This window comes from Trichomycterus rosablanca, chromosome 19 (genome assembly GCF_030014385.1).
Source record: "Trichomycterus rosablanca isolate fTriRos1 chromosome 19, fTriRos1.hap1, whole genome shotgun sequence".
NCBI classification, from domain to species: domain Eukaryota; kingdom Metazoa; phylum Chordata; class Actinopteri; order Siluriformes; family Trichomycteridae; genus Trichomycterus; species Trichomycterus rosablanca.
In genome coordinates, this window is record NC_086006.1 from 18132030 (window position 1) to 18158969 (window position 26940).

The 26940-nt window shown below is 38.8% G+C and overlaps 1 protein-coding gene across 4 annotated transcripts in view; it reads right to left on the minus strand.

Moving 5' to 3' along the window:
* oprl1 (opiate receptor-like 1) overlaps window positions 1-26135 on the minus strand; it is a 29217-nt gene extending 3082 nt beyond the window's left edge. Inside the window, exons 1-2 of one of the 4 annotated variants that reach the window (XM_063015065.1) lie at window positions 25936-26135; window positions 2041-2393 (exon numbers count right to left, since the gene is read on the minus strand). In XM_063015065.1, coding sequence (XP_062871135.1) covers window positions 2041-2393; window positions 25936-26135 — 553 coding nt within the window. Of the gene's footprint in view, window positions 1-2022; window positions 2398-4847; window positions 4861-25935 lie in introns of those variants that run through there. The other 3 variants (XM_063015064.1, XM_063015066.1, XM_063015067.1) reach the window with 3 other exon arrangements.
* Between the last annotated feature and the right edge of the window lie 805 nt (window positions 26136-26940).

The following is a 26940-nucleotide window of genomic DNA, read 5'->3' on the forward strand; positions in this document are numbered from 1 at the left end:
TATTTTAGGTAGTCAGTTACCTTCCGAAATTCCTAGAGAGTTAAAAGAAGAGCAGCTTGGTGAAAGTAAGCCATGGGTAGGTCTGAGGTGCACTGCAATAGAACATTTTTCTAAACCCAGTTTTCTCAAGATCAAAAGACCGCTAGCAAGAACAATTGGCAGTTCCTGCAACAGACTGCAACAGCCTGGAGGAGGAGAAGAAGTGGAGTGCTGTACACGTGTCGGAAGGGGCGTGTACAGCGACGTGCTCTCCTCGGATGCAATCGGGTATCTCTCAGGAGCGGAAGACAAATTGAGTGCGCTAAATCGGGAGGAAAATGGGGAGAAAATGCATAAAAAGATAGGGGAGGTAAGGACCCTGGTTAGTAGCCCAAGGTGCCTGTACAAAAGTGGAGGAACGTGTGACTCTCCATGTGCAAGGCTGGCCTCACATTTTAAACTGTTAAAGCTATGATTCCAAAGTCTTTGGAGATTGAACAAGGGATGCTATTAATCGTGTCCTGGCATTGTTTTTAGTTTTGTATCCTTTTTAACTATTTTTACCCATCAATTAAAATAACAAATATATTTTTAAGTAGATGGGTAAAAAAATGCACCATGAAACATCTGGTCTGATTAGACACAGAGCATCAATCACCTGGCTAATACCATCTCTACTGTGAGGTGGCAACATCTGTTCCTTAATTCTAACCAAATACAGATACATACCTGAAGAAAGACTTCTGTAGCGCACATAAAAACTCAATTTTTAACAAGACAATGACCCAAAGCATACAGCAAAAACAACATTAGAATGGATTGGGGTCTATTCCTGTTCCTAGAGGACCAGTTAGAGTCCACAATTAAACCCTATCAGATATCCTTTGAGCGAGTTTTGCCGGTTCAAGCTTTACCATGACTAAGTTTCCACTGTTGGGTCCCTGAGCAAGGCCCTTGACGAAAGGTGTCTGCAAAATGCTGCAAATGTAAACGTGAGACCTGACACTTGCTATCCGATTTGACAGAGCTTGAGAAAATCTGCTGTGAAGAATAGGATAAACTGCCCAAATCCTAAGTGTGGAAGCTGTAATTGCTGTCAAAGAAGCTTTACAAAGTATTGAATAAAAGGTCTGAATACTTTTAAGAATTAGAGATTTTATGTTTTGATTTTTAATTAATTAAAAAAAAACTCTAAAAATGTTTTTAACCTCATGATGATTATAATTAATTGTAGAATAATAAATAATAATAGATAAATAATAAAATAATAAATCCACAATACAAACTGCACAAATACGTAGCTGAAATGTACATTTATTTAAATGCTTTTGTATTTTTAATAAAAAAATAAATCAACTTTTATTTACAGTAGTTTTAATTATAAATTAATTGCTTTAAAAAGCAATTTATTTTTTATTTCTATTTTATTTATTTATTTTTTTTATTAAATAATTTTTCCCACTTCCCCCCCCCAATTTTCTCCCCTAATCTAGTCGTGTCCAATTACCCTGAATGAATCTATATTGATTCGACCCTTCACCGCTGACTGAGGACGCCTCTCAACTGACATACGCCCCCTCCGGCACGTACAGTCAGTACAGACTGCATTTTTCACCTGCACAAGTCGAGTTCATACGGGCACTGTGTACGGAGGGCCACACCCCCATCAGCATTATTCCTCAGCCCTGTGCAGGCGCCATCAGTCAGCCAGCAGGGGCCACAGTTGCACCAGTTATGAGGACCTATGAACCGACTTTTTAACCCTAACCCTGAACAACAGCCAACCGTTGTTCATGCAACCGTCCAGCCCAGTCGGAAGGCAGAGCTGAGATTCGATACGATGTATTCAAAACCCCAACTCTGGTGCTCTAGCATACTTTACCACTGCGCCACCTGAGCAGCCCATTCCTATTTTATAATTTTTTTTTATTTTTATTTATTTATTTTTGCACATATTTAGACCTTTTATGTATGTAAAGTCCAGGACAAATAAATGTTTTAAATTTTTTTTAGAGTTGTATATATGTAATTCACTGTACTAACTATTTAAACAACACTTACCATGGTCGTCCTCAACATCCCCGAGCACCATTGCCGGCACCCCGATGGCTGACGCCAGCAACCACACACATATGTTCACCACCTTGGCTTTGTGTGGTGTCCTCATGTCCAGCGCTTTGACCGGGTGACACACGGCCACATAGCGGTCCATGCTCATCACGGTCAGGGTAAAGACGCTGGTGAACATGTTGTAGTAGTCGATGGATACCACTGCCTTGCACAGGGCATTGCCGAAGGGCCAGAAACCCAGAAACACATCTGTGCCCTGAAAAGGTAGCGTCGCTAGGACCAGAGCGTCAGCCAAAGCAAGGTTGAAGATGTAGATGTTGGTGGCCGTCTTCATCTTGGTGTATCTGAGTAGGAAAGAAGAGGGATGATAAGAAAGAAAGTAAACCAAACCACATTTTTTAATAATGTAGATATTCATTCACCTCTCATCCGTAATGATTCCCACCCATTAGCGGATTATGCCCTACTGCAAGGTGCCAGGGTTTTTCACTATTTTTTCAACTGACCCACATTTTGTTCATGATTTTTACCGTTACCCAGGCAACACAAACAACGCATCAACACGAAATATACTTAATTAATGAAAATGAGGGCAATCTGGTTCCACTATGGTTTACAAGATGTAATGTAAAGCCTCCACAAGTGGGCAGTTGTGTACAAGTTAAGGTAAGGTAAGACAGATTTGCACACCTTCCCTCTGAGTGGAGTATGCCAGCAAATGCTTCTCCACCCATGAACTCCGCTCAAGAATTTAGACCTGTACTGTTCTCTTGGTGTATGCCACACATCCTGTCACCCTTATGTTTGATCATGTCTTATCTCTGTAGCCCCTCTGATAACTGGACCTGACATTTATATTTGTACATACCATGAAGCATGGTGGAGCATTAATTTCTTCATTTTTCATTTAATCATTAATTGCAGTAGTGCTTGACCCTACATTTCTACAGACATCACTTTATTTAACATTAGTCTTCCAGCCTGACATTTAAGGTGGGTAGGGATTAAAAAGACCACATAGAAAGTAGCCATGATGTATTTCATTCCTGGGACTACATTTTTAGCATCACCCTTTACAGTGGTACCTTGAAACCCGATGTCAATCGGTTCTGGGAGTGACGTTGAGTTTCAAGGTATTTTTTCCTATAAAAATTTCTTCCTTCTCACCCTATAGTCACTGAGGGGAATACAAAACACTCCAGGCTTGAGAGTTTATCACGTTTTGTGTGATTATGTTCACACTGTGCTCAGGGGTGTACTGCCTTACAAGCTCCGCTGAGCACAAACCTGAAAACACAGTCGACATCAGGCAACCTACATGGCTACATGGTACACTATCTTGTACTACTTATTTGTTCAAAAAGTGCTGTGGGTGTTTTTTTTTATTTATGTATTTTTTTTTCATAAAGGAAGTTGAAGGAAGTTGAAGCAAAAGTGAACATACATGTACATCGTAGCAGTGTTGTGATATACAGTTTTCTAAATATATATATATATATATATATATATATATATATACTGTGAACACCAACCATTGTAATTGCAGAAGTGTCCCCTAACACTTGTCCCCATTCTTGCTTAAAAGCTAAGCGCCTCAGCTGCTCAACAGTTCATGTTAATGTTGCGCTTTGAAATGTGACAGGTTTTTAATGTGAGACAAGTCTGGACTGCAGCCGGGCAAGTCTAGCACCAACACTCTTTCTTTGAGAAACATTGTTTTAAAACATTTCAATAATTTTCTCACGCATTTGTTGACAAATTAGAGATCTGCCCATTTTTGTTCTCCAAAGACTCAGCCTGGCGTGCACACTGCTTTTCTCCTGAATCATGATTACAATCACATGTCAAGTCAAGTCAACTTTATTTATATAGCGCTTTTTACAATAGACATTGTCTCAAAGCAACTTTACAAAATCCAGGACCAACAGATACAAAAACCTCTGTTTAGCAAGCCGAGGGCGACTGTGGCAAGGAAAAACTCCCTGAAAATTACAGGAAGAAACCTTGAGAGGAACCAGACTCAGCAGGGCCCATCCTTCTTGGGTGGTCTGGAGGGTCACATCATTATTAATTGACACCATAACTTTTTAGAATGTGTTGCAGGCCTGAAATGCAAACAAAAAAAATAAAGATATGAAGTAATTGTGTGAGCGTATCAGTCATTGTCTCTTGAAGACATCAGTGTTGATCTCCTTCAGCTCTCCTTACTTTGGTTTGAGGTTTGAGTTTTGGTTTGAGGTTTGGTTTGAGGTTTGAGGTTTGGTTTGAGGAGCACAACAACAAGTTAACTGACACAAGTTGGTGTTGACTTGGCCTCCAGATTCCCCAGATCTCAATTCAATCGAGCATCTGTGGGATGTGCTGGACAAACAAGTCCGATCCATAGACGCCCCACCTCATAACTTACAGTAGTTAAAGGATCTGCTGCTAACATCTTGATGCCAGATACCACAGCACACCTTCAGGGGTCTAGTGGAGTCCATGCCTCGGAAGGTGGTCATAATGTTATGCTTAATCGGTGTATATTTCTGCACTTTGCACTTTTACTTTGCACATTTAACATTTCTCACTATAAAAAAATAGCCAAACATTAAGGTTCCCCTTTAAATAAATTTTGGGACGATTGGGAATTTGGAATAAAGTTTGGAACCACATATTGTTATCAGACCCAAAATATTATAAATGCAAAAAGTGATCTTTAGTTCCAAGCCCAACTTTATTAGTCCACTCCAAATATTACAGATGCAAGCAGACAGATTATTCTTGGAACCAAAAATTGCTACTTGCATCTAAAATGATTAATATGTACATTATTATAACTTCAAAGAAAGAAATTACAGGTCATTACATTTTACTTCGAATTAACTGGGAAGATTTTATTACAGTCAATTGACATTTACCAAGCTAACTCTATTCCGTGATCCAGCTGCCTGGAAAGTCTGCTCCGATTCTCATGTGATTGCCTGCACGGACTCTATTTAGCATCAGCACTCGCAAGAGTTCTGTTCTCTGGCAGATGAAAGCTGAGGAGTAAATTTAAAACGGCTTTACATTTACATTTACATTTACATTTTCAGCATTTAGCAGACGCTTTTATCCAAAGCGACTTACACAGTGAGCGGAACACAATGAGCAATTGAGGGTTAAGGGCCTTGCTCAGGGACCCAACAGCGGCAACTTGGTGGTGGCGGGGCTTGAACCGGCAACCTTCTGTTTACTAGTCCAGTACCTTAACCACTGAGCTATCACTGGCTTTATTTGGCAAATATACAGATACACGTGTACAATACAGTGAAATTCCTTTTTTTGAGGATCCCAGCCAAGAGGGTTACAGGCTTTGCTTAAAAGCCCAACAGTGGCTCCGTGGCTCCACTGACCATACAGGAGCACTTTGTAGTTCTATAATTACTGACTGTAGTCCATCTGTTTCTCTACATACTTTTTTAACCTCCTTTAACTCTGTTCTTCAATGGTCAGGACCCCCACAGGACCACTACAGAGCAGGTATTATTTAGGTGGAGAATCAGTCTCAGCACTGCAGTGACACTGACATGGTGGTGGTGTGTTAGTGTGTGTTGTGCTCGTATGAGTGGATCAGACACAGCAACGCTGCTGGAGTTTTTAAACACCTCACTGTCACTGCTGGACTACTGTCACCAACCAAACAATACCCAGCCAAGAGCGCCCCATGGGCAGCGTCCTGTGACCACTGATGAAGGTCTAGAAGATGACCAACTCAAACAGCAGCAATAGATGAGCGATCGTCTCTGACTTTACATCTACAAGGTGGGCCTACTAGGTAGGAGTGTCTAATAGAGTGGACAGTGAGTGGACATGGTATTTAAAAACTCCAGCAGCGCTGCTGTGTCTGATCCACTCATACCAGCACAACACACTAACACACCACCACCATGTCAGTGTCACTGCAGTGCTGAGAATGATCCACCACCTAAATAATACCTGCTCTGTAGTGGTCCTGTGGGGGTCCTGACTATTGAAGAACAGGGTGAAAGCAGGCTAAAAAGGTATGTAGAGAAACAGATAAACTACAGTCAGTATTTGTAGAACTACAAAGTGCTCCTATATGGCATCCTTATTTAAGAATGGCATAAAATAGCATGGTTGATGTCACAAGCAAAATGTCATCTTCTTGCCACACATACCCATTAGTCTACCATGGCATTCGGCCAAGACATTTTTGGCCGAGACCGCTGTAATTGCAACGCTCTACAGCTGGCTTTATTCTATGACCCATTTAATACTCCTGTTCTGGTTGCATAGACAAAGAGGTGGTCGGCCGTGTGGGCTGGATTCATGTCATTAGCTGCCGTTGCTAAAGAGGTAATAAGGGGAGAGGGGAGTGGGGGGGGGGGTCTTAACAAGCTATTGAGGTTACACTAATGAGCCAAATACGCCATGCCTGAAGAAAACTGATCACCACCAAAATAAATAACAGGTGAACAGGGAAACAATTGAGGTAAAGGTCAGAAATGTCATTTCTATCTCTGTTATCAAATATTTTCTTCTCTGTCAATTGAATTAAATAGGTATGTCAAACACACTGAAGAATGCCCACTGCTGATTAAAATAGAGTCCAGGGCAAAAGTCTAAGACCACTAGTGATTTTTTGTTGGGGGGGTTGACAGCATCCGCTCAAGCTCCATAAGATCTGATGATCCAGTCTAATTTTACAATATTCCAAAAAGCATATTGTGATGTTCCTGGATGACTGCTATTATTTTCTGTTTTCACGGCCCCCAAAATGTAATATAAGACTTAAGTCAGGTCACTAAAAAAAACAAAGCAAAACAAGCACAGTCATTAGCAGTCTTAGTTTTTGGGCTCCTGTAAAATCCAATACATTGAGTAGGTCTGATCTATTAAAGCTGTTTATTAGGATCAGCTCCACTTACCATACATAAGCACTTTGTAGTTCTACAATTACTGACTGTAGTCCATCTGTTTCTTTGCATGCTTTGTTAGCCCCCTTTCATGCTGTTCTTCAATGGTCAGGACCCTCACAGGACTATCTATCTATCGTTTTACAATGCTATGTACAGAAGATGGTGATTCATTGTCTGTTTTGGGTGGTCAGATTTACTGGTGGGTCAGATTTATTGGCAAAAATGCTGGTATCAGTCCAGATATACAGTGTATCACAAAAGTGAGTACACCCCTCACATTTCTGCAAATATTTCATTATATTTCATGGGACAACACTATAGACATGAAACTTGGATATAACTTAGAGTAGTCAGTGTACAGCTTGTATAGCAGTGTAGATTTACTGTCTTCTGAAAATAACTCAACACACAGCCATTAATGTCTAAATAGCTGGCAACATAAGTGAGTACACCCCACAGTGAACATGTCCAAATTGTGCCCAAATGTGTCGTTGTCCCTCCCTGGTGTCATGTGTCAAGGTCCCAGGTGTAAATGGGGAGCAGGGCTGTTAAATTTGGTGTTTTGGGTACAATTCTCTCATACTGGCCACTGGATATTCAACATGGCACCTCATGGCAAAGAACTCTCTGAGGATGTGAGAAATAGAATTGTTGCTCTCCACAAAGATGGTCTGGGCTATAAGAAGATGCTAACACCCTGAAACTGAGCTACAGCATGGTGGCCAAGGTCATACAGCGGTTTTCCAGGACAGGTTCCACTCGGAACAGGCTTCGCCAGGGTCGACCAAAGAAGTTGAGTCCACGTGTTCGGCGTCATATCCAGAGGTTGGCTTTAAAAAATAGACACATGAGTGCTGCCAGCATTGCTGCAGAGGTTGAAGACGTGGGAGGTCAGCCTGTCAGTGCTCAGACCATACGCCGCACACTGCATCAACTCAGTCTGCATGGTCGTCATCCCAGAAGGAAGCTGACGCACAAGAAAGGCAGCAAACAGTTTGCTGAAGACAAGCAGTCCAAGAACATGGATTACTGGAATGCCCTGTGGTCTGACGAGACCAAGATAAACTTGTTTGGCTCAGATGGTGTCCAGCATGTGTGGCGGCGCCCTGGTGAGAAGTACCAAGACAACTGTATCTTGCCTACAGTCAAGCATGGTGGTGGTAGCATCATGGTCTTGGGCTGCATGAGTGTTGCTGGCACTGGGGAGCTGCAGTTCATTGAGGGAAACATGAATTCCAACATGTACTGTGACATTCTGAAACAGAGCATGATCCCCTCCCTTCGAAAACTGGGCCTCATGGCAGTTTTCCAACAGGATAACGACCCCAAACACAACCTCCAAGATGACAACTGCCTTGCTGAGGAAGCTGAAGGTAAAGGTGATGGACTAAACCCAATTGAGCACCTGTGGCGCATCCTCAAGTGGAAGGTGGAGGAGTTCAAGGTGTCTAACATCCACCAGCTCCGTGATGTCATCATGGAGGAGTGGAAGAGGATTCCAGTAGCAACCTGTGCAGCTCTGGTGAATTCCATGCCCAGGAGGGTTAAGGCAGTGCTGGATAATAATGGTGGTCACACAAAATATTGACACTTTGGGCACAATTTGGACATGTTCACTGTGGGGTGTACTCACTTATGTTGCCAGCTATTTAGACATTAATGGCTGTGTGTTGAGTTATTTTCAGAAGACAGTAAATCTACACTGCTATACAAGTTGTACACTGACTACTCTAAGTTATATCCAAGTTTTATTTCTGTAGTGTTGTCCCATGAAAAGATATAATAAAATATTTGCAGAAATGTGAGGGGTGTACTCACTTTTGTGATACACTGTATATATATATATATATATATATATATATATATATATATATATATATATATATATACAGTATAGATAGATAGATAGATAGATAGATAGATAGATAGATAGATAGATAGATAGATAGATAGATAGATAGATAGATAGATAACAGATAGACAGATAACTTTTTTTAAAGTCAAGTATTACAACACCTCAAGGTACAATAGCAAAACGTATTAAGTAAATAAAAGACTCAGTTAAAAACTATTAATTAAATAGGCTTAAGGTGCATAAGAAATAATAAGTAAACATTGCAGTACAATGTTGGAATAAATACAGTATAAATGCAATATGTAATATAATAGAAGAATTACATAAGTGTCTTGTCATTAAATGTTCAGATGTGTAATGAAATAAACAGAGTGACAGATCATGTTCCATGAGTCTGTCCTGATAGTCCTGGTATTAACTCAGTGAGCGATGATGTCCCGGCACAGTGGGGATGAGTTATACAGTGAGATCGCTGTTGGTACAAACGATTTCCTGTATAGTTCCTTCTTACAGCGGAGCTGGATGAGTCTGTTACTGAAGGTGCTCCGCTGTCTGATTAGGAGGTCATGGAGGGGATGTGATGGATTGTCCAGTATGGAAATGAGTTTGTTTACAGACCTCTTTTCGACCACCAACTCGAAGCCATCCAGTGAGCAGCCCAAGACTGAGCCAGCCTTCCTGATCAGTTTATTAAGTTTTTTTGCATCTCATGCTCTGATGCTGCCTCCCCAGCACACTGCTGCAAAAAACACAGCCCCCGCAACAACACACTGGTAGAAAATGGTCAGCATCTTGTTGCACACATTAAAGGATCTGAGCTTTCTCAGAAAGTAGAGTCTGCTCATCCCCTTCCTGTACACAGCCTCTGTGTTGGCCTTCCAGTCCAGTCTGTTGTCAAGCCAGACACCCAAATACTTGTACGTTTCCACCTGTTCAACATGCTGACCCATGATGGTAACAGGAGTGGTCACAGTCCTCTTCCTCCTGAAGTCCTGCTGTTTTGAGCTTTGGTGTAGGTGTTTTTGTGTGTGAGTGTGGAATAAGCCAACAACTAACCTAAAATAAAAAGTCAGTAATAAAAAATACCAATTTTAATAATATGTAATTAAATACTTTATTTGTTGTTGCAGCTCCACCCTAAAACAAGTAAGCACGAATCAAGTATAAATATAGACTTTACCCATTAGGTTCAGGCAAGTTATTTTGTAATTTTGGTCATTAATAGGGTGTATCTAACATTTTACACTGGTAAAATATATTTTTTTAAACAATAATAAGGCGCTTTCTGCCAGATATGAAGGATAAAATGGAAACCACTTTTGTCCAACATCTGTACTTAGCAGACAGTGGTAGCCTAGTGGGTAGAAATTTGGTCTATCAATCGAAAGAGTTTGGGTTCGAATCCCGGCTCTGCCATGCAGCCACTGTTGGGCTTTTGAGCGAGGCCCTTAGCCCTGTCTGCTCCAGGGGCGCTGTACAATATTGAATATATGACAAATATAGGCATTCCATTCTATTTTATAACACACATGTTTATTAGCTACAACTTAAGCATATGCACACACAGCTTTTCGCAAACAAGAATGGAGCCTAACAGGCTTGTGAACCAGGTCCACAGACAGCACAGGGAAATGACTCCACCAGACATAAATCTGTAACCCCATAAACTGTCATCTGAGGCTTCATTAGTGCAAATGGCTCGGGTTGTGTTCAGGAGAGCAGAAGCACCGTGAGCTCCAATATTGTAGCTGTTTATAGATAAACAGATGCACCGTGCTTAGCTTTGGCTAAAAAAAATTATATGTCTACAAAGCTCATTTCTACTGACTTTATATACTTATATAGTCTAAGTGTGTTAATAAAAGCTGATTTGTGTGTGATATGTAGCAACACATTCCAAAAAAAAAGTTGGGACAGTAAAGCATTTACCACTTTGTAAATGTTGCTATTCCTTTTCACCACACTTAAAAGACGTTTTGGCACCGAGGATACCAAGTGATTTAGTGTTTCAGCTTGTATTTTGTCCCATTCTTCCTGCAAACACGTCTTAAGATGTACAACAGTACGAGGTGGTCATTGTCGCATTTTTCCTTTCAAAATCCTCCACACATTCTCTATTGGGGACAGGTCAGGACTGCAGGCAGGCCAGTCCAGTACCCGTACCCTCTTCTTCCGCAGCCATGCCTTTGTAATGTGTGCAGCATGTGGTTTTGCATTGTCTTGTTGAAAAATGCATGGACGTCCCTGGAAAAGATGACGTCTTGAAGGCAGCATACGTTGCTCTAAGATCTCAATGTACTTTTCTGCATTATTGGTGCATCACAGAAGTGTAAATGACCTTTGCCAAAGGTACTGACACAGCCCCATACCATGACAGACCCTGGCTTTTGGACTTGTTGCTGATAACAGTCTGGATGGTCCTTTTCGTCTTTGGTCCGGAGCACACGGTGTCCATAAAAAAAAAACAAAAAAAAGACCTGGAATGCTGATTCATCTGACCACAATACACATTTCCACTGTATGATGGTCCATCCTAGATGCCTCAGAGCCCAGAGAAATTGATGCTGCTTTTGGACATGGTTAACATTTTTTTTTGCACAGTGAAGTTTTAAGTGGCATTTGTGCATGTAACTCTGTATTGTAGTGATTGACAAAGGTTTGCCAAAGTAATCCCTCACCCATGTGGTTCTATCAGCTATTGTTGAGTGGCAGTTCTTGATGCAGTGCCATCTGAGGGATCAAAGATCACAGGCGTTCGGCTTAAGCTTGCACCCTTGGCCTTTATGCACTGAAATTCCTCCTGATTTCTTGAATCATTTAATGATAGTATGCACTGTAGAGGGAGAAATATGCAAATCCAATCTTTCTTTGAGGTACATTGTTTTTAAACATTGTAATAATTTTCTCACACATTTGTTGACAAACTGGAGATCCTCTGATCATCTTTGCTTATCAGAGACTCAGGCTTTCCTGGATGCTGCTTTTGTACCAAACCATGATTACAATCACCTGTTTAAAATCACATCGTTATTTAGTTTTTCACATCATTACTAGCCCTAAATTGCCCCCGTCCCAACTTTTTTTGGATTGTGTTGCAGGCCTGAAATGCAGGAATGGAGGTATATTAACAAATGAAATGAAGTTGAGTGGATAAAACATGAAATATCTTGAGTAAGTAAATGTAAGAAACACTGCATTTTTATTTTATTTACATTTTCAATATTGTACCAACTTTTTCTGATTTGGGTCTGAAGTGTGAGGTCATAATATCTTTCCTTTATGTAATATTTTGCCTCTGCTTTATTTAGTCAGGCTACTTTCAATCTCGCTTTTATACTATTCAGTCTTGGTCATGTCTTGGTCTCAAAAGTCCTGATCGTGTCTTGGTTGCTATGCATCTTGACCTTGGTAAATAAATAATAAAACATCTACTTTATCGATGCACTGTTCCTGTTAAAGATGGTTGAAGCATATGCACTTGGTCTCACTACAAAGGAAGCTATTTCCAAAGGCCAGCATCTAATATTTATACCTTATGACACACACACACATAACAACTGGACCCATGTACACTCTAACAGCCTAGCTAAGCAAGCATTCTGAAATGGGGGGCAATGCTTCACTGGATACCCTGGAGGAAAGCACAGCAGAGCATTACATCTAAGTCCCATGCTATACCGCACATGTTCATACTTCATCAATAACGTCTTGTTATTAGTGGCGACAGGTCTGCCCTGCAGGCCCTGGAAACTGAGCACGAGCCTTCAGTCGGCTCCTCTCACTGCGGCGTAATTGGCAGCAGACGCTCTGATAAAGGAGTGATCACCGGATGGGCAGACCAGATCAGCGATCTATACAGGAGGCAAAGATGTGATCAAAGACAGGTCACAAAAAAGACGTGGCTGTTTTTGTTCATTTTCAGTTGCTGAATGTGCAGCTGCAGGCTACTGTCAAGTAACAAGTATATTAATCTTTTTTTTTTTCCAATGACCAGAAGGACCAATAAATCCAGAGCTGATTTCTAACCACAGCCACGACTTAGATTATTAAGCAGAAATGTAGTAGGCATGCGAGTCTGGCAGAACAGATGCTTGCGGATGAGTAAAAGAATACATATACACTGATCATGTTATCAGCTCCACTTACCATATAGAAGCACTTTTTAGTTCTACAATTACTGACTGTAGTCCATCTGTTTCTCTGCATGCTTTGTTAGCCCCCTAGGATCTCCCAGGACCACTACAGAGTAGGTATTATTTAGGTGGTGGATCATTATCAGCACTGCATTGACACTGACATGGTGGTGGTGTGTTAGTGTGTGTTGTGCTGGTATGAGTGGATAAGACAGCACTGCTGATGGAGTTTTTAAAACATCTCACTGTCACTGCTGGACTGAGAATAGTCCACCAACCAAAAATATCCAGCCAACAGCGCCCCATGGGCAGAGTCCTGTGACCACTGATGAAGCTCTAGAAGATGACCAACTCAAACAGCAGCAATAGATGAGCGATCGTCTCTGACTTTACATCTACGAGGTGGACCAACTAGGTAGGAGTGCCTAATAGAGTGGACAGTGAGTGGACACGGTATTTAAAAACTCCAGCAGCGCTGCTGTGTCTGATCCACTCATACCAGCACAACACACACTAACACACCACCACCATGTCATTGTCACTGAAGTGCTGAGAATCATCCACCACCTAAATAATACCTGCTCTGTGATGGTCCTGTTGGGGTCCTGACCATTGAAGAACAGCATAAAAGGGGGTTAAAAAGGTATGTAGAGAAACAGATGGACTACAGTCAGTAACTGTAGAGCATCAAAGTGCTTCTATGGTAAGTGGAGCTGATGAAATGGACAGTGAGTGTAGATGGTTTTAATGTTATGGATGGACCGGTTTTTCATCTGCATGTCTGCTGTCTGGCGTAATACCTGGGCGGACACATATTTGTCCTCCTTTGGAAGCTAACCAGATGCTTGCAATAATCATAATTAATTTCCCTGACATTAGCTTTCAAACATGTCAAAAGAAATGACTTGTATTTAATTGGTTTAATGCCACCAGTTTATTATTATTATTTTTTCTTTATTGCGGCCTGTCTGAAAACCTAGTGAGCTGCCTCGCTGCCTACTGCCTACCTAGGCAGCTGCCTACTTACAGTGATTACGGCGATTACGTCACCACAGTTTTAGCTTACTAAGCTAACACAGTAAGCCTCAGGCCATTCAAAACAATGGGCTGAGGCGGCAAAACCCTCCGTGTAGCAAAAACGGTTACCCCTTGTCATTCAGTCAGTTTATAGTTTCTAAATAAGGCACCTCAGTAGGCAGCATTTTAAGGTATGTAAGAATTTACACATCCTTCTTCTCGGGAGAGCATGTAGGATGACGTAAAATGCTTTCTATGTATAGAGCTCGCTAGGTTTTTAGACAGACCTGTGGTAACAGTTTTCAGTACACGATGGGAGATGTTAAGCAGGTTGTGTCGCCTCAGCCGATTACGTAATCGCTGTCTATGTAGTGAGTCCAAATAAGTCTGATGTCTTATTAGAATCCTGTCTATTTAGGCAGCTGCCTACTAGGTTCACTAGGTTTTCAGACAGACCCAGAGTGCCTGTGCAAATTAATTATTCAAGGATAATTGGCTATTGATGTTTATAGTTTGACCAAGATTTATGAGGTATGTGTAGAGGCATGATTTAAAGTGACAGTTCGTAGTAATAATAGATGTAAGAAGGTTACTCAAAGAGCCAGTCCTGTTAGTGACTCAGTACACAATGTCCCGGCACAGTGAAAGACGTATTGACTAGTGTGATGGCTGATTTTAGAAACAATCTCTTGCACCGTTCCTTGCTACAGCGGGGCTGAATGAGTCTGTCGCTGAAGGTACTTCGCTGTCTGGCAGGAATGTCATAGAGGGGGTGTGATGTGTTTTCCAGAATAGCAGTGAGTCTGTCAAGTGTACTCCACCTTAAAACCATTCAGAGAGAAGCCCAAGACTGGGCTCAGCTCTCCCAATATACTGCAGCAAGCTTATATTATGTATTACACTGATCAGCCATAACATTAAAACCACCTCCTTGTTTCTACACTCACTGACCATTTTATCAGCTCCACTTACCATATAGAAGCACTTTGTAGTTCTACAATTACTGGCTGTAGTCCATCTGTTTCTCTGCATGCTTTGTTAGCCCCCTTTCATGCTGTTCTTCAATTATCAGGACCCCCACAGGACCACCACAGAGTAGGTATTATTTGGGTGGTTTATCATTCTCAGCACTGCAGTGACACTGACATGGTGGTGATGTGTTAGTGTGTATTGTGCTGGTATGAGTTTTTAAACACCTCACTGTCACTGCTAGACTGATAATAGTCCACCAACCTAAAATACCCAGCCAACTGTACATAGATAAACTATCGGGAGCATAATACTTTACTGGCTTGTTCTTTTGAGGCGCAGCACAGACTACACAGAGATGATCACGTGTGTAGAGAAGCACACTTTTCCACTGATTATGAAATGCATTCAATACGTAAACACATACATCAAACATTGCCAGCACACTCCACCACAGAAAAGTCTGTCACAGTAACTTAATTGCTATGACTTTCAACATGGCTGTGTAATAGGATGCCTACAAATGCATTTTAACACGCCTTTCTAGAGCTTTCTTAGGTACTCTCTGAGCTTGTTACTGAAAAGTGAAAATGTCCAGGAGCAACAAGAGCTCTGCTGAGAAGTGAGGGTGTGAAATGCACTGCTCTCAATACTTTACTGATTAGCAAAAGCAATTATTAACAAAGCTCATTAATCTCATTCCAATTTCAGTCTCTAATATCACAGTGACTTACTTATACTGCCAGCACTGCTAATTACATTCCACTAATCCAATTCCGCTCTCATAATAAGCTATATACATACATTTTAACACAACACACAAAAAGTCAAACTCAAGATTTTACTTTACACAACGAAATCGTTCCTGTGATCAAAAGTTAATGAGGGAAAATAACTAGACATTATCATTATGTACTATGTAATAAAAACTAGAATTTTGGATTATTATACGCAAATGATTCGCAATATTTTCCAATCACTGGTGTAAGTAAATAACTACTTCATAAACAGCATCCACTCCTTAGTGTTTGTTGTCTGATCTGAAAATGATGCCTGAAAGTAATTACACAAATCCCAAGTGAACCGTGCAATAGTATTAAAGCAGCTGCTTCTACATTAAGACACCGTCATGCTGAAACGTAGCTGTCAAAATAAGCTGACTGCTATTTAACATTCATGTATAATCAAGGTTTGTTATAAAAGGACTTCTTGTGTTAATTGACTTATTTTAATAAAATGAAGGTAAGGACTAGTATCCAGTCAGAACATTGGGCAGTGCTGTTTACTTATGCGATAAAGGCAGCCTTAAAAATACTGTGGCTGTCACTCCAAACTAAGCTGACTGCTAAAAACCATTCATGTATAATCTTAAGTTGTTAATAATATATATTGACATTTTAAAACGCAGCTTAATTTATTTCATTAATTAACTTAAATGTGTTTATTTATTTAGTTGTTGATTGCCTTGAAATTTTTGCTACAAAACCCATAATACATATTATTTATTATTATTATTTAATAATACATATTTTTAAAAAGTACCTAGGTTTATAAAACAGCTTAATTGATTTAATTAATTACCTTTGATTTGTTTATTTTTTATTTTTTATTGCTTTGTGATTTTTGTTACAAAAGCCATAATACATATTATTATATATAATTATTACATAAAACATATTATTTAATAGTATTATTTAATAATACATATTATTTAAAGTTATTATTTATAAATACATGTTATTTAGTATTATTATTTAATCATACATGTTATTTAATATTATTTAATAATACATATTATTTCATATTATTATTTATAAATACACATTATTTAATATTATTATTTATTTATACATGTTATTTAATATTATTATTTAACAATACATATTATTTAATATTATTATTTATAAATACATGTTATTTAATATTATTATTTAATAATACATATTATTTAACATTATTATTTATAAATACATGTTATTTAATATTATTATTTAATAATACATTATTTAATATTATTATTTAATCAAACACATTATTTAATATTATTATTTAATAATACATATTATTTAATGTTATTATTAATTCATACACATTATTTAATATTATTATTTAATAGTGCATATTATTTAATATTATATTATTTAATCATCCATATTATTTAATATTATTATTTAATAATACACATTATTTAATATTATTATTTAACAATACATATTATTTAATATTATTATTTAATAATACATATTATTTAAAAAATGTTTAGAATGCAGCTTATTTGATTTGATTGACTACCTTGTTGTTTTGTTTCAATATAACTTCTTCTGTTAATGTACTTATTAAAATGACTTAATAGTGCTGACAAAAACTGACAAAAAAAAGAACATTGTATTAGCACCGCTCAAACAAAATGACACAACAGTGAAGCAATCACTGGCCGACCCTCTGGTGATTGGTTGGCCGTATGGTGGTGCCCAAGCTGAGACAATTCAGGCAGTTGGTAAGGTTGACGTATCCTCGAGTTGTGTACAATGTACTTGCCAAAAAAACACATGTTCGATCTGGCTTATTATATTACTCACTCACTGACTCATTTTTAGCAGGTACTATTAGACATGGGGCATATGGTAGGTGTTTTTCTTACTGTGGGAAAAATGTAATTCTTTTACACCACATTTTATAAATTTTTATGCAAAAAATTAGGGATGTCTGATTATACTTGAATTGTAATATGTTTACGTTGATTATGATTAAATTATGATACATGAATAAGCATCATTTAAAAGAAGAGAAAGTGAAGATGGTCCAGTTTCTCCCTGGCTGGACAGGATAAGCTAAAAATCACCCACAAACCAGGAACTGGTTCTATGTGACCATTAAACCTCATACAGTAGGCTGGGCATGGCAACACCACCAACTCTGGTTAAGGGTTGTTCCTCTGCTTATTTCTATGATGTGCTTATCCATTGTAACAGTCTGATTATTCCTGTGTGACCTTTGTAGGTTCATCTGATAGTGGACAGGAGTTATCATGGCCACTCTGACTAGCATGAAGGGGTTAATGTGTTTTTAAAATAACTGCAATTTGAGCCACAGTAATTCCTCTGTTGATCGGTAACACCTTGAGTCTTGGCCGCCCAACAACCTGTCAGTGTCCCTCCACATACCACAGAGCACACAGTGTTGGCCATCGCAGCTTGACCCTTATTAAGGTCTGACCCTATCTGCTTCATCTAACACAAGTACTATAAATAACTACCCTCAGCCTAACGTTTAATATATCCCTGACCATGACATGCATAACTGTTATGAAATAAGCACAACCATGCATGATCATCTAAATGTTCTGGCTCATCATTCGTATCCCTCAATAAAACCATAACCTGTTTACACAATGAGAGAGAGATGGAAGGTGGATGGACAGAAAGCCCACCATAGGTCATTAGTAAGTAAAGCCCATGTACTCCTCTGACGAAATCTAATTGTAGCCATTATGCACCGAAACAATCAAGATACTGATGCTATTAAAATTCAAAGAAATATGAAAATTCAGAAAAAACATCAATAACGCAACCATTTAATCACACACATAAAATATACACCAATCAGGCATAACATTATGACCACCTCCTTTCTACACTCACTAACCATTTTATCAACTCCATTTACCATATAGAAGCACTTTGTATTTCTACAATTACTGACTGTAGTCCATCTGTCTTGGTGTTTGATAGCTAAAACATACATAACGGTATATGTATTATTATTATTTGTTTTGGGGTTTGGGGTTATTTATTTGTAAGGGGTCGGTCCATGCCGCCGGTCACCAGCAGGGGACCCGGGCGGCACAGTAAGAGAGCTGCTGGAAGCAGCTCTCAGAACTCCAGTTCCCAGAAGCCCCGGCACTAATTACTGCTAATTAGACACACCTGCAAGGTCCTGCATAAAAGCTCACTCAAACCATTGCTCAGTGCTGCACCTTTGTAGAGGAGCAGATGGTACTTAGCAAAAAGGTGAAAAGAAAAAAAGACAAGAGAATATAGCTACAACAAACAAGTAAAAGAAAGGAGAGAAAAGAGCAGAAAGCTAAAACAAAAAAATAAATAGATAGATAGATTAACTGAGGTATAAACTCAGGATGCAAATCTGTGTTAGAAACGTGAGCTCTTTAAGTTTATTAACTTTCGAGAAAACAATTATATTAGTTAAAGGAGAGTTTTCAGCCCCAAGGCTAAAAATAGTTTTGTGTTTGATTTTATTTGACTACTATTGCCTTCCTTTGTTTGAGTACGCCATTTTCAGCGTCTCCTTTGTTTGCCGTTCCCGCCTTTTTTACCACCACCTTTTGTGGTGCTTTTTACACCTACTTTTCCACTCCCTTCCACTGAACTTGGTTTAGTGAGATGCCGGTTCGAATACAGCCTCAAACACTTGCAACTGTGAAAGCACGCAAACATTGTCTGTTTATCATCTCCACCCTTCATACATGGTTTCCTTTGTGATATTAATTCATATCCACTGTCCTAAAGTAAATAAACCAGGAGCTCTGCTCTTGGCTCCACAACCCCCATCCCATAACATTATTATTATGATTATCATTATTATTATTATTATTATTTATTCATTTATTCTTGTCTGTCTGACCACCACTTTACCCTGGTCAGGATTGCAGTGGGTCTGATTTATTGACTAAAAAGAAAGGAAACACCCCAGACAGGTCACCAGTCCATCAAAGGGCACACACTCTGACACACACACATTTACATTTTAAGCATTTAGAAGACGCTTTTATCCAAAGCGACTTACAGTTATGACTGAACACAAAATTATAAGGGCCTTGCTCAGGGGCCCAACAGTGGCAACTCGGCGATGGTGGGGCTTGAACCGGCAACCTTTTGATTACTAGTCCAGTACCTTAACCACTGAGCTATCACTGCCCTATAGTAGTAGCTCTAACTAGCCTGACTGTATGTCTTTGGGTAACCCACATGGACACAGGGAGAACATGCAAACTCCACACTGGCTGGCCACCCAGAGAATCAAACCCAGGTGTGATTCTATATTATATTATTATTAATAATAATAATAATAAGAAGAAGAAGAAGAAGAAGAAGAAGAAGACCTAAGTAAGTAAATTGTTGTAAAGCTGTTGTAAAATAGGCGATAGCGCTACCCACTGTGTCTCTAATTATTATTATTATTATTATTATTAAAGATTAAATAGCACTATCCACTGTGTCACTAATTATTATTATTATTATTAAAGATTAAATAGCGCTATCCACTGTCACTTATTATAATTATTATTATTAAAGAATAGCGCTACCCACTGTCACTAATTATTATTATTATTATTTTTTTTTTTTTTGTTATTATTATTATTGTTGATGTTTTTATTATTGTAATAATAATAATTATTTTTTTTTTTGTTATTGTTATTGTTATTGTTATTATTAATATTGTTACTATTGTTATTGTTATTATTGTTTTTATTATTATTATAATTATTTTTTATTATTATTACTGTTGTTGTTGTTGTTATTATTGTTATTATTATTATTATTATTATTATTATTATTATTTTAAGAAGACCTAAGTAAGTAAATTGTTGGAAAGCTGTTAATATAAATCAATAATTAAATATATATAAAATAATAATGTTTTGTTTCATCCCCCTTTCATACTGGTGAGGGCCATGGTGGCTCTGGCTTCCCCAAAATCAGTGGGCACAATGCAGTAACACGCCCTGAACATCTCCCCACACACACACACAAACGTCACTTAAGTACATAGCCAATCTTGTTTGTATGTAGTACTCACCACCTGAGTGTCCTGATAATAATAATAATATATTCTGTTTTCTACTTATATTTTCTATATAAAAGCATCTGCTAAATGCTCTAAATGTAAATGCAGAAAAGTGAAACAGTTCACAGCCTCCTACTTGACACAAATGAAGAGTGGGCATGGGTGAGAAGGACTGCAAAACCATTTGTGAGTAGTGAATTTAGGCTGATAAATTACTCACTCATTATTAATAAACATGCAAATGGTTCAAATGTTACTACTGCCTTATATAGTCATACAGTCATTGTGGGGGGCTTATTTCTTCATGTTTTTATTAAGCAGGGCATAATAACACTTCTGTAGCCTCAGTTAAAAAAAGAAAAAATGTATTCTTATTTAAAAAGTAGGTGGGAAAATATCATATAATTCTGAAACATCTGTAACCACCTTAAGCAATAACTCAAAGTAAAGTAAACTGAAAGTACAAGTTGATCAATCACATAATATTGGATGCTAAATTTGGCTTGCTTTTATTTACATCATTACATTTAGTTAATTGGTGTTTGGGGCAATTTGTTTATGTACTGCTCTCTTATAATCCCACCCCTGCATTTTAGTAGGGTTGAGGTCTAGAATTTAAGGTCACGATTTTTCTTCCATTCACCCATTCAGCTGTCGATTAGCTGGAACCTAATTTGTGCTGAAAAGAAGAGGCTTTTTCCACCTTTTTATAAAATCTATGCTTATTCAGCCTTTCTCTAACAGTGCATAAAGATTTAAAGAGTCCATAGAGGGCCTGTAGGTCAGTAAACTGGTACACCAGTCTAATACTTAGGGGGTAGGTCCGCCACGGGAGCGTAGGACTGCAGAAATATGGGTCGTAGACTTCACAAGCTTGTGGAAATATCCTGTAGGCAATGAGCACCATACTTCATGCAGAACGGTCCACAATTCTATTGTATTCCAGGATTCTAGGAGTCGGATTTCTGTCCACAGTGCACTGAACGGCATTCCAGATGTTTTCAATAACTTTAAGATCTGGTGACTTTGGTGGGAATGGCGAATCAACAAACTCAGATGAGTGTTCCTCTAACCGTAATTTGACATCTCAGACGTGTGGTGGTGCATTGTCCTGTTGGAAGAGGCCAAACCCAACAGAATGAATGCAGGACGTGAACGGGTGTAACTCGTCAGAAAGGAGGTACACATAGTGGTCACCTGTCAGAGTTTGTAGACGTACCAGGGGTCTCATGAAATGCCAGCTAAACAAACCCCATACCACTAAGGAGTCACCACCAGCCACTACAGTCCCCTGTTGTACCAGTTGTTATGTGTTTCTTTATATCTCTGAACATTAAATGGTCTGACATTGGGCTGAATTTGCTTGGACGCCCACTCCTGGGTAGATTATCAACTGTCTCAAAAGATTGGTAGATTGGTGAACCTTATAACCATTCCCAGAATAATAATCGACAACACTTACATCTCTGAGGTCATGGCTGATGTCCTGTCTTGATGTAGGTACATACCTGAGTACTACAGAGGTAGTTAAACGTCTAAATGATTAACTATCTTGTGCACTCGTTTAGTAGCACCTTAGTTCTTAGGGCCTGATCGGTAAAAACACAGAAACATAGGAGGGTGTACTTACTTTTGCTCCTGACTGCAAATATTGCTTGTGGACTGTTGATATAAAAGTAATGAAGCAAGATATATACTTGTCAACTTGGGTGTCATTGTTGTTTTAGCCTCAGCTTTTGCAAACAGGTGAATAAAATCAACATATTTACATATTTAATATTCTGCTTTCAACTTTGTGGCAGCAGCTTATGCTATTCATTCAACAGAAAGACCATTTACTGTGCCGAAATGTGTGTGTGTGTGGTTGTTTTGCACAGTTCTATAGGTTGCTTTTTAGTCCTTGGACTCCTTCTTTGTTCGAACTACTATTTGAAACCCACTTTATAGTAAATACACGCTCTGGTAGTTCAGCAGTCTATTACATTAGATCCGAGTTTAAACCTCAATGGTGCTATCAGCCGGCCAGGTGTCTGCACAGACATGATTGGCTACATCTAAGAGGGAATGACCGAAGCCGAAGGGTTGGCGTCCTGTCCAGTGTAATCCTGCTTTTCTGCTAGTGTCTCATGGTGAAACTGGACCTGCCATATTCCTGACCAAGAATAAGGTAATACAAATGAAATGGAAACAGAGTGTGGTTTGAGACACCGCCCTCACTAGTTTGCCCACTGAAGCAGCAGCCTGATGCACTAGCTTCTAGATAATAATGCGGCCCTTATCATATAAGCTCCTGGTTTTGATTATTTTATGGTCTGTTTGTATACTGGCACCTTCCCAGTGCAACTTTAATCATGCACTATATTGAACATCTGGAATATATACTGTAGCTTCATGCATCTTTTTAGCCAATCTCATCCACCAGGCATTGTGGTTGCTATTCTGCCCAGAGAGTTTCATTTTCTCAGACGACAGAATCTTGCCAGAGTCCTTTACATGCTGGCATACGCCTTTTATTCCTTCCATCTTGCCAGTGTTCCATAACGGCCTGATTTATGAGCTGCATAAGACGATTGCCCATCAAACAGGTTCTCCGATCTCTGCACAGCTTCTTCCATTTCAAAATTGCTGAGGCCCACTGTGGTCCTGGAAACACTCAAATCTTTAGATATCGTTTAATATCCTTGCCACAATTAGATTGCGTAACACCATAGGTAGTTCCTTGGAATAATGGCTTGTTTTTGTCCAACAAATACCCAATGGTCCTATAGACCAAAACATGTGCCTTTCCACACTTCAGATTGCAGCAGGTGGACTCCAATTTAGTTATTAGACACATCTCGAGCATAATTAAAGTGAACAGGATGTCTATCATGCTAGCCCACTGCAGGCATCTACTCTATTACTTTTCTATTAGTATTATTATTATTATTGTTGTTGTTGTTGTTGTTGTTATTATTATAACCAAAAATGATGAAAGTTGGACTGTGACTTTTATTTATTTGCAGATAGTATAAACCCAAGATAGTTCAAGTTTTGTCTGGTCAACATCATTTCATTTGTTAATATACCTCCATTCCTGCATTTCAGGCCTGCAACACTTTTCAAAAAAGTTGGGATGGTGACTATTTAAGGCTAGTAATGAGGTGCATGGGTGCAAGCCTAGGCTAAACACCCATGATCTTAGATCGCTTAGACATCACTGCATCAAGAACCGTCATTCATCAATAGCTATGATAACCACATGGGCAAGGGATTACTTTGGCAAACTTTTGTCAAGCACTACAATACAGAGTTAAATTCACAAATGCCTTATGTTAACCATGTGGAGAAGGGACATCAAGTTCTCTTGGCTCTGAGGCATTTAGGATGGACCATCACACAGTGGAAACGTGTATTGTGGTCTGATTAATCAGTATTTCAGATCTTTTATTGGAAGAAATTGATGCTTTGTGTGCCGAACCAAAATGAAAAAGACCATCCAGACAGTTATGAGCAACAAGTCCAAAACCCTGGGTCTGTCAGTGAACTTGACAAAAGTAATTTACAGCTCTGTGATGCAGCATAAATGCAGAAAAGTACACTGAGATCTTAGAGCAACATATGCTGCACACATTATTGTTATTATTATTGTTGTGGTGGTGGTGGCTGTGGTGGTGCCGTCAACCATTATTGCTCTTTAGTTAAACAGGTGGAGCAGGAGTTAACTCTGAAAAGACTAGCTTGCACTAAACACAGGGCTAAGCCCACCAAAACCAACACATTACATGTAAACGTTAACTCGGCCCAGATGGTAAAACATACACATTGATTAAAGCTACTTGAGTAAATGTAATTCGACAAAAGAATTGTTTTTTTCCCAAACCTTTTTCTTTATAATGCCAACCAACCCCCGGTAACAACATAGATGCATACCTTAACACAACAGGCATCAAACACTACATAACACTAAACAGTATAACTCAAACCAATTACCAACACACATTTATTTCAACATTTATGGAATTATTTACATTTGTATACATTTACAGGCTCCATGGAGAGTGGTCAAACATCCTGGGAGCACCAACATGGCTGCACTCAGTCCTGTTAGCCTAGTCAGCTAGCATGCTCGCCATATTGTTGTTGTTGTTATTATTATTATTATTCCTTAAGTGTTTTTCACACCTGCCAGCAAGTGGAACATGGTCTGTCATCCAGACCAAGTGACTTGCAGACAGGTTTCTAGCACCACAATAAAATAATTGTAATAGTTGTTTATAATGTTTATTATTATAATTATTATTATTATTATCATTTTAAAAAGTTATTTAAGTAAATAATTTGATAAAAGAAGTGTATTACCCAACTCTTTGCCTTTATAACCCATGAGGTATTATCCCAACCAACCCTGGTACCCCCTACAGATTCCACACTAAACAATATAACTCAAAACAACTACCAACACACTTATTTCCACATTTATGGAATTATTTACATTTGTATACATTTACAGGCTCATGCGAGAGTGGCTCAGGACATCCTGGGAGCACCAACATGGCTGCACAGTCATGTTAGCCTAGCGAGCTAGCATGCTCGCCATATTATTATTGTTATTATTATTGTTGTTATTATTATTATTATTGTTGTTATTATTATTATTATTGTTGTTATTAATATTATTATTATGATTGTTATAGTTGTTATTATTATTATTGTTATTATTGTTGTTATTGTTATTATTGTTATTATTATTATTGTTGTTGTTGTTTTGTTATTATTATTATTATAATTATAATTATTATTATTATAATTATTATTATTATTATTATTATTATTATTTAAAAAGTGTTTCCTCACACCTGCCAGCAAGTGGAACATGGTCTGTCATCCAGACCAAGTGACTTGCAGACAAGTTTCTAGCACCACACCGCTAATTTTCAACAGTAATAATTGTAATAGTTGTTTACAATGTTTATTATTATTATTATTATCATTTTAAAAAGTTATTTAAGTAAATGTAATTTGATAAAAGAAGTGTATTACCCAACTCTTTGAGGTATTATCCCAACCAACCCCCCTGCCAACCAACCCTGGTACCCCCTACAGATTCCAATGATGATAAACCTGTAGACCTACCATGGACTTAATCATCTGTTAGACTTGGGTTGCTTTTAGCAGTTGTTTACTAGCAATATGACTAGAAACACGAGTCAGTAGAGCTTACCTGATAATAACATACATCACCAGGCAGTTTCCCACGAGTCCCACCATGCAAACGATCATGTAGACCATAGCAATGGTGATCCTCACACTGCGTGGGAACAGGTCGTCCACGTCGTTATAATCGCTGTAGTTATTAAACAGAGACTCGTTGTAAAGGTGGAGGTGTCTCTGATCTTCAAACGACTCGTTTAGGAACTCCATTTGAATCACGAAGACAAGTCAAGGAAAGCACAGAGACGGATTACTTACACCAGTCGTAGACAAGCCTGGTACAGCATGTTTCAGTTATGTGGGTACAGCATTAGTATTCCGACTGCAACGCATGGAAATGCACGTCTATGGAAACGCTATAACGAACGGCAGTACCAGCCTTTAAAGCGTTCACAGGGCACCGGTCAGAAGTATCAGTTCTGTCATCTCAGTCCAGCAGTCCAGGGGAATGCCTCAGTGTTATGGGTTCGAATACCACATTACATACCGTGCATTACAGTAAAGTCCGTGTGATGTTTCTCAAGCAGGTATTAATGTCCAGATCACAGATCACAGATCACGTCTGATTCCAAGACTGCGCCGCTGGTTATGGTCGGATGGAACGAACCGCGTTCCACCGTTCTGAAAAGCGGTTCGCTAAAAAGCAACGACTGCATGCATATAGAGGCGAATGATGACAGAAACGGGGTGTGTTTAATTTCACTGGAATGCAGTGAGTGTAGCGTTGGCTGGTGCAGAACTGGATTTCTCTTCTTGTTATGAATCTTCAGATCTGTAGTCAGAATCTCTCTCTCTCTCTCTCTCTCTCTCTCTCTCTCTCATTAAAGCAGACCGACCGATGGCGGCCAGAGGAAGTGACACGGCTTTGTTATTTATTTATTTATTTATTTCACCCAAAGCCATTAAGACTGTGGGACCTTAGAACAAACCAGACAGCAATAATTCCCAAAAAGCTTTTTCCTTTTTTTTTTTTTTTTTTTTTTTCTTTTTTTTTTGTAAGCAATACATACGATAT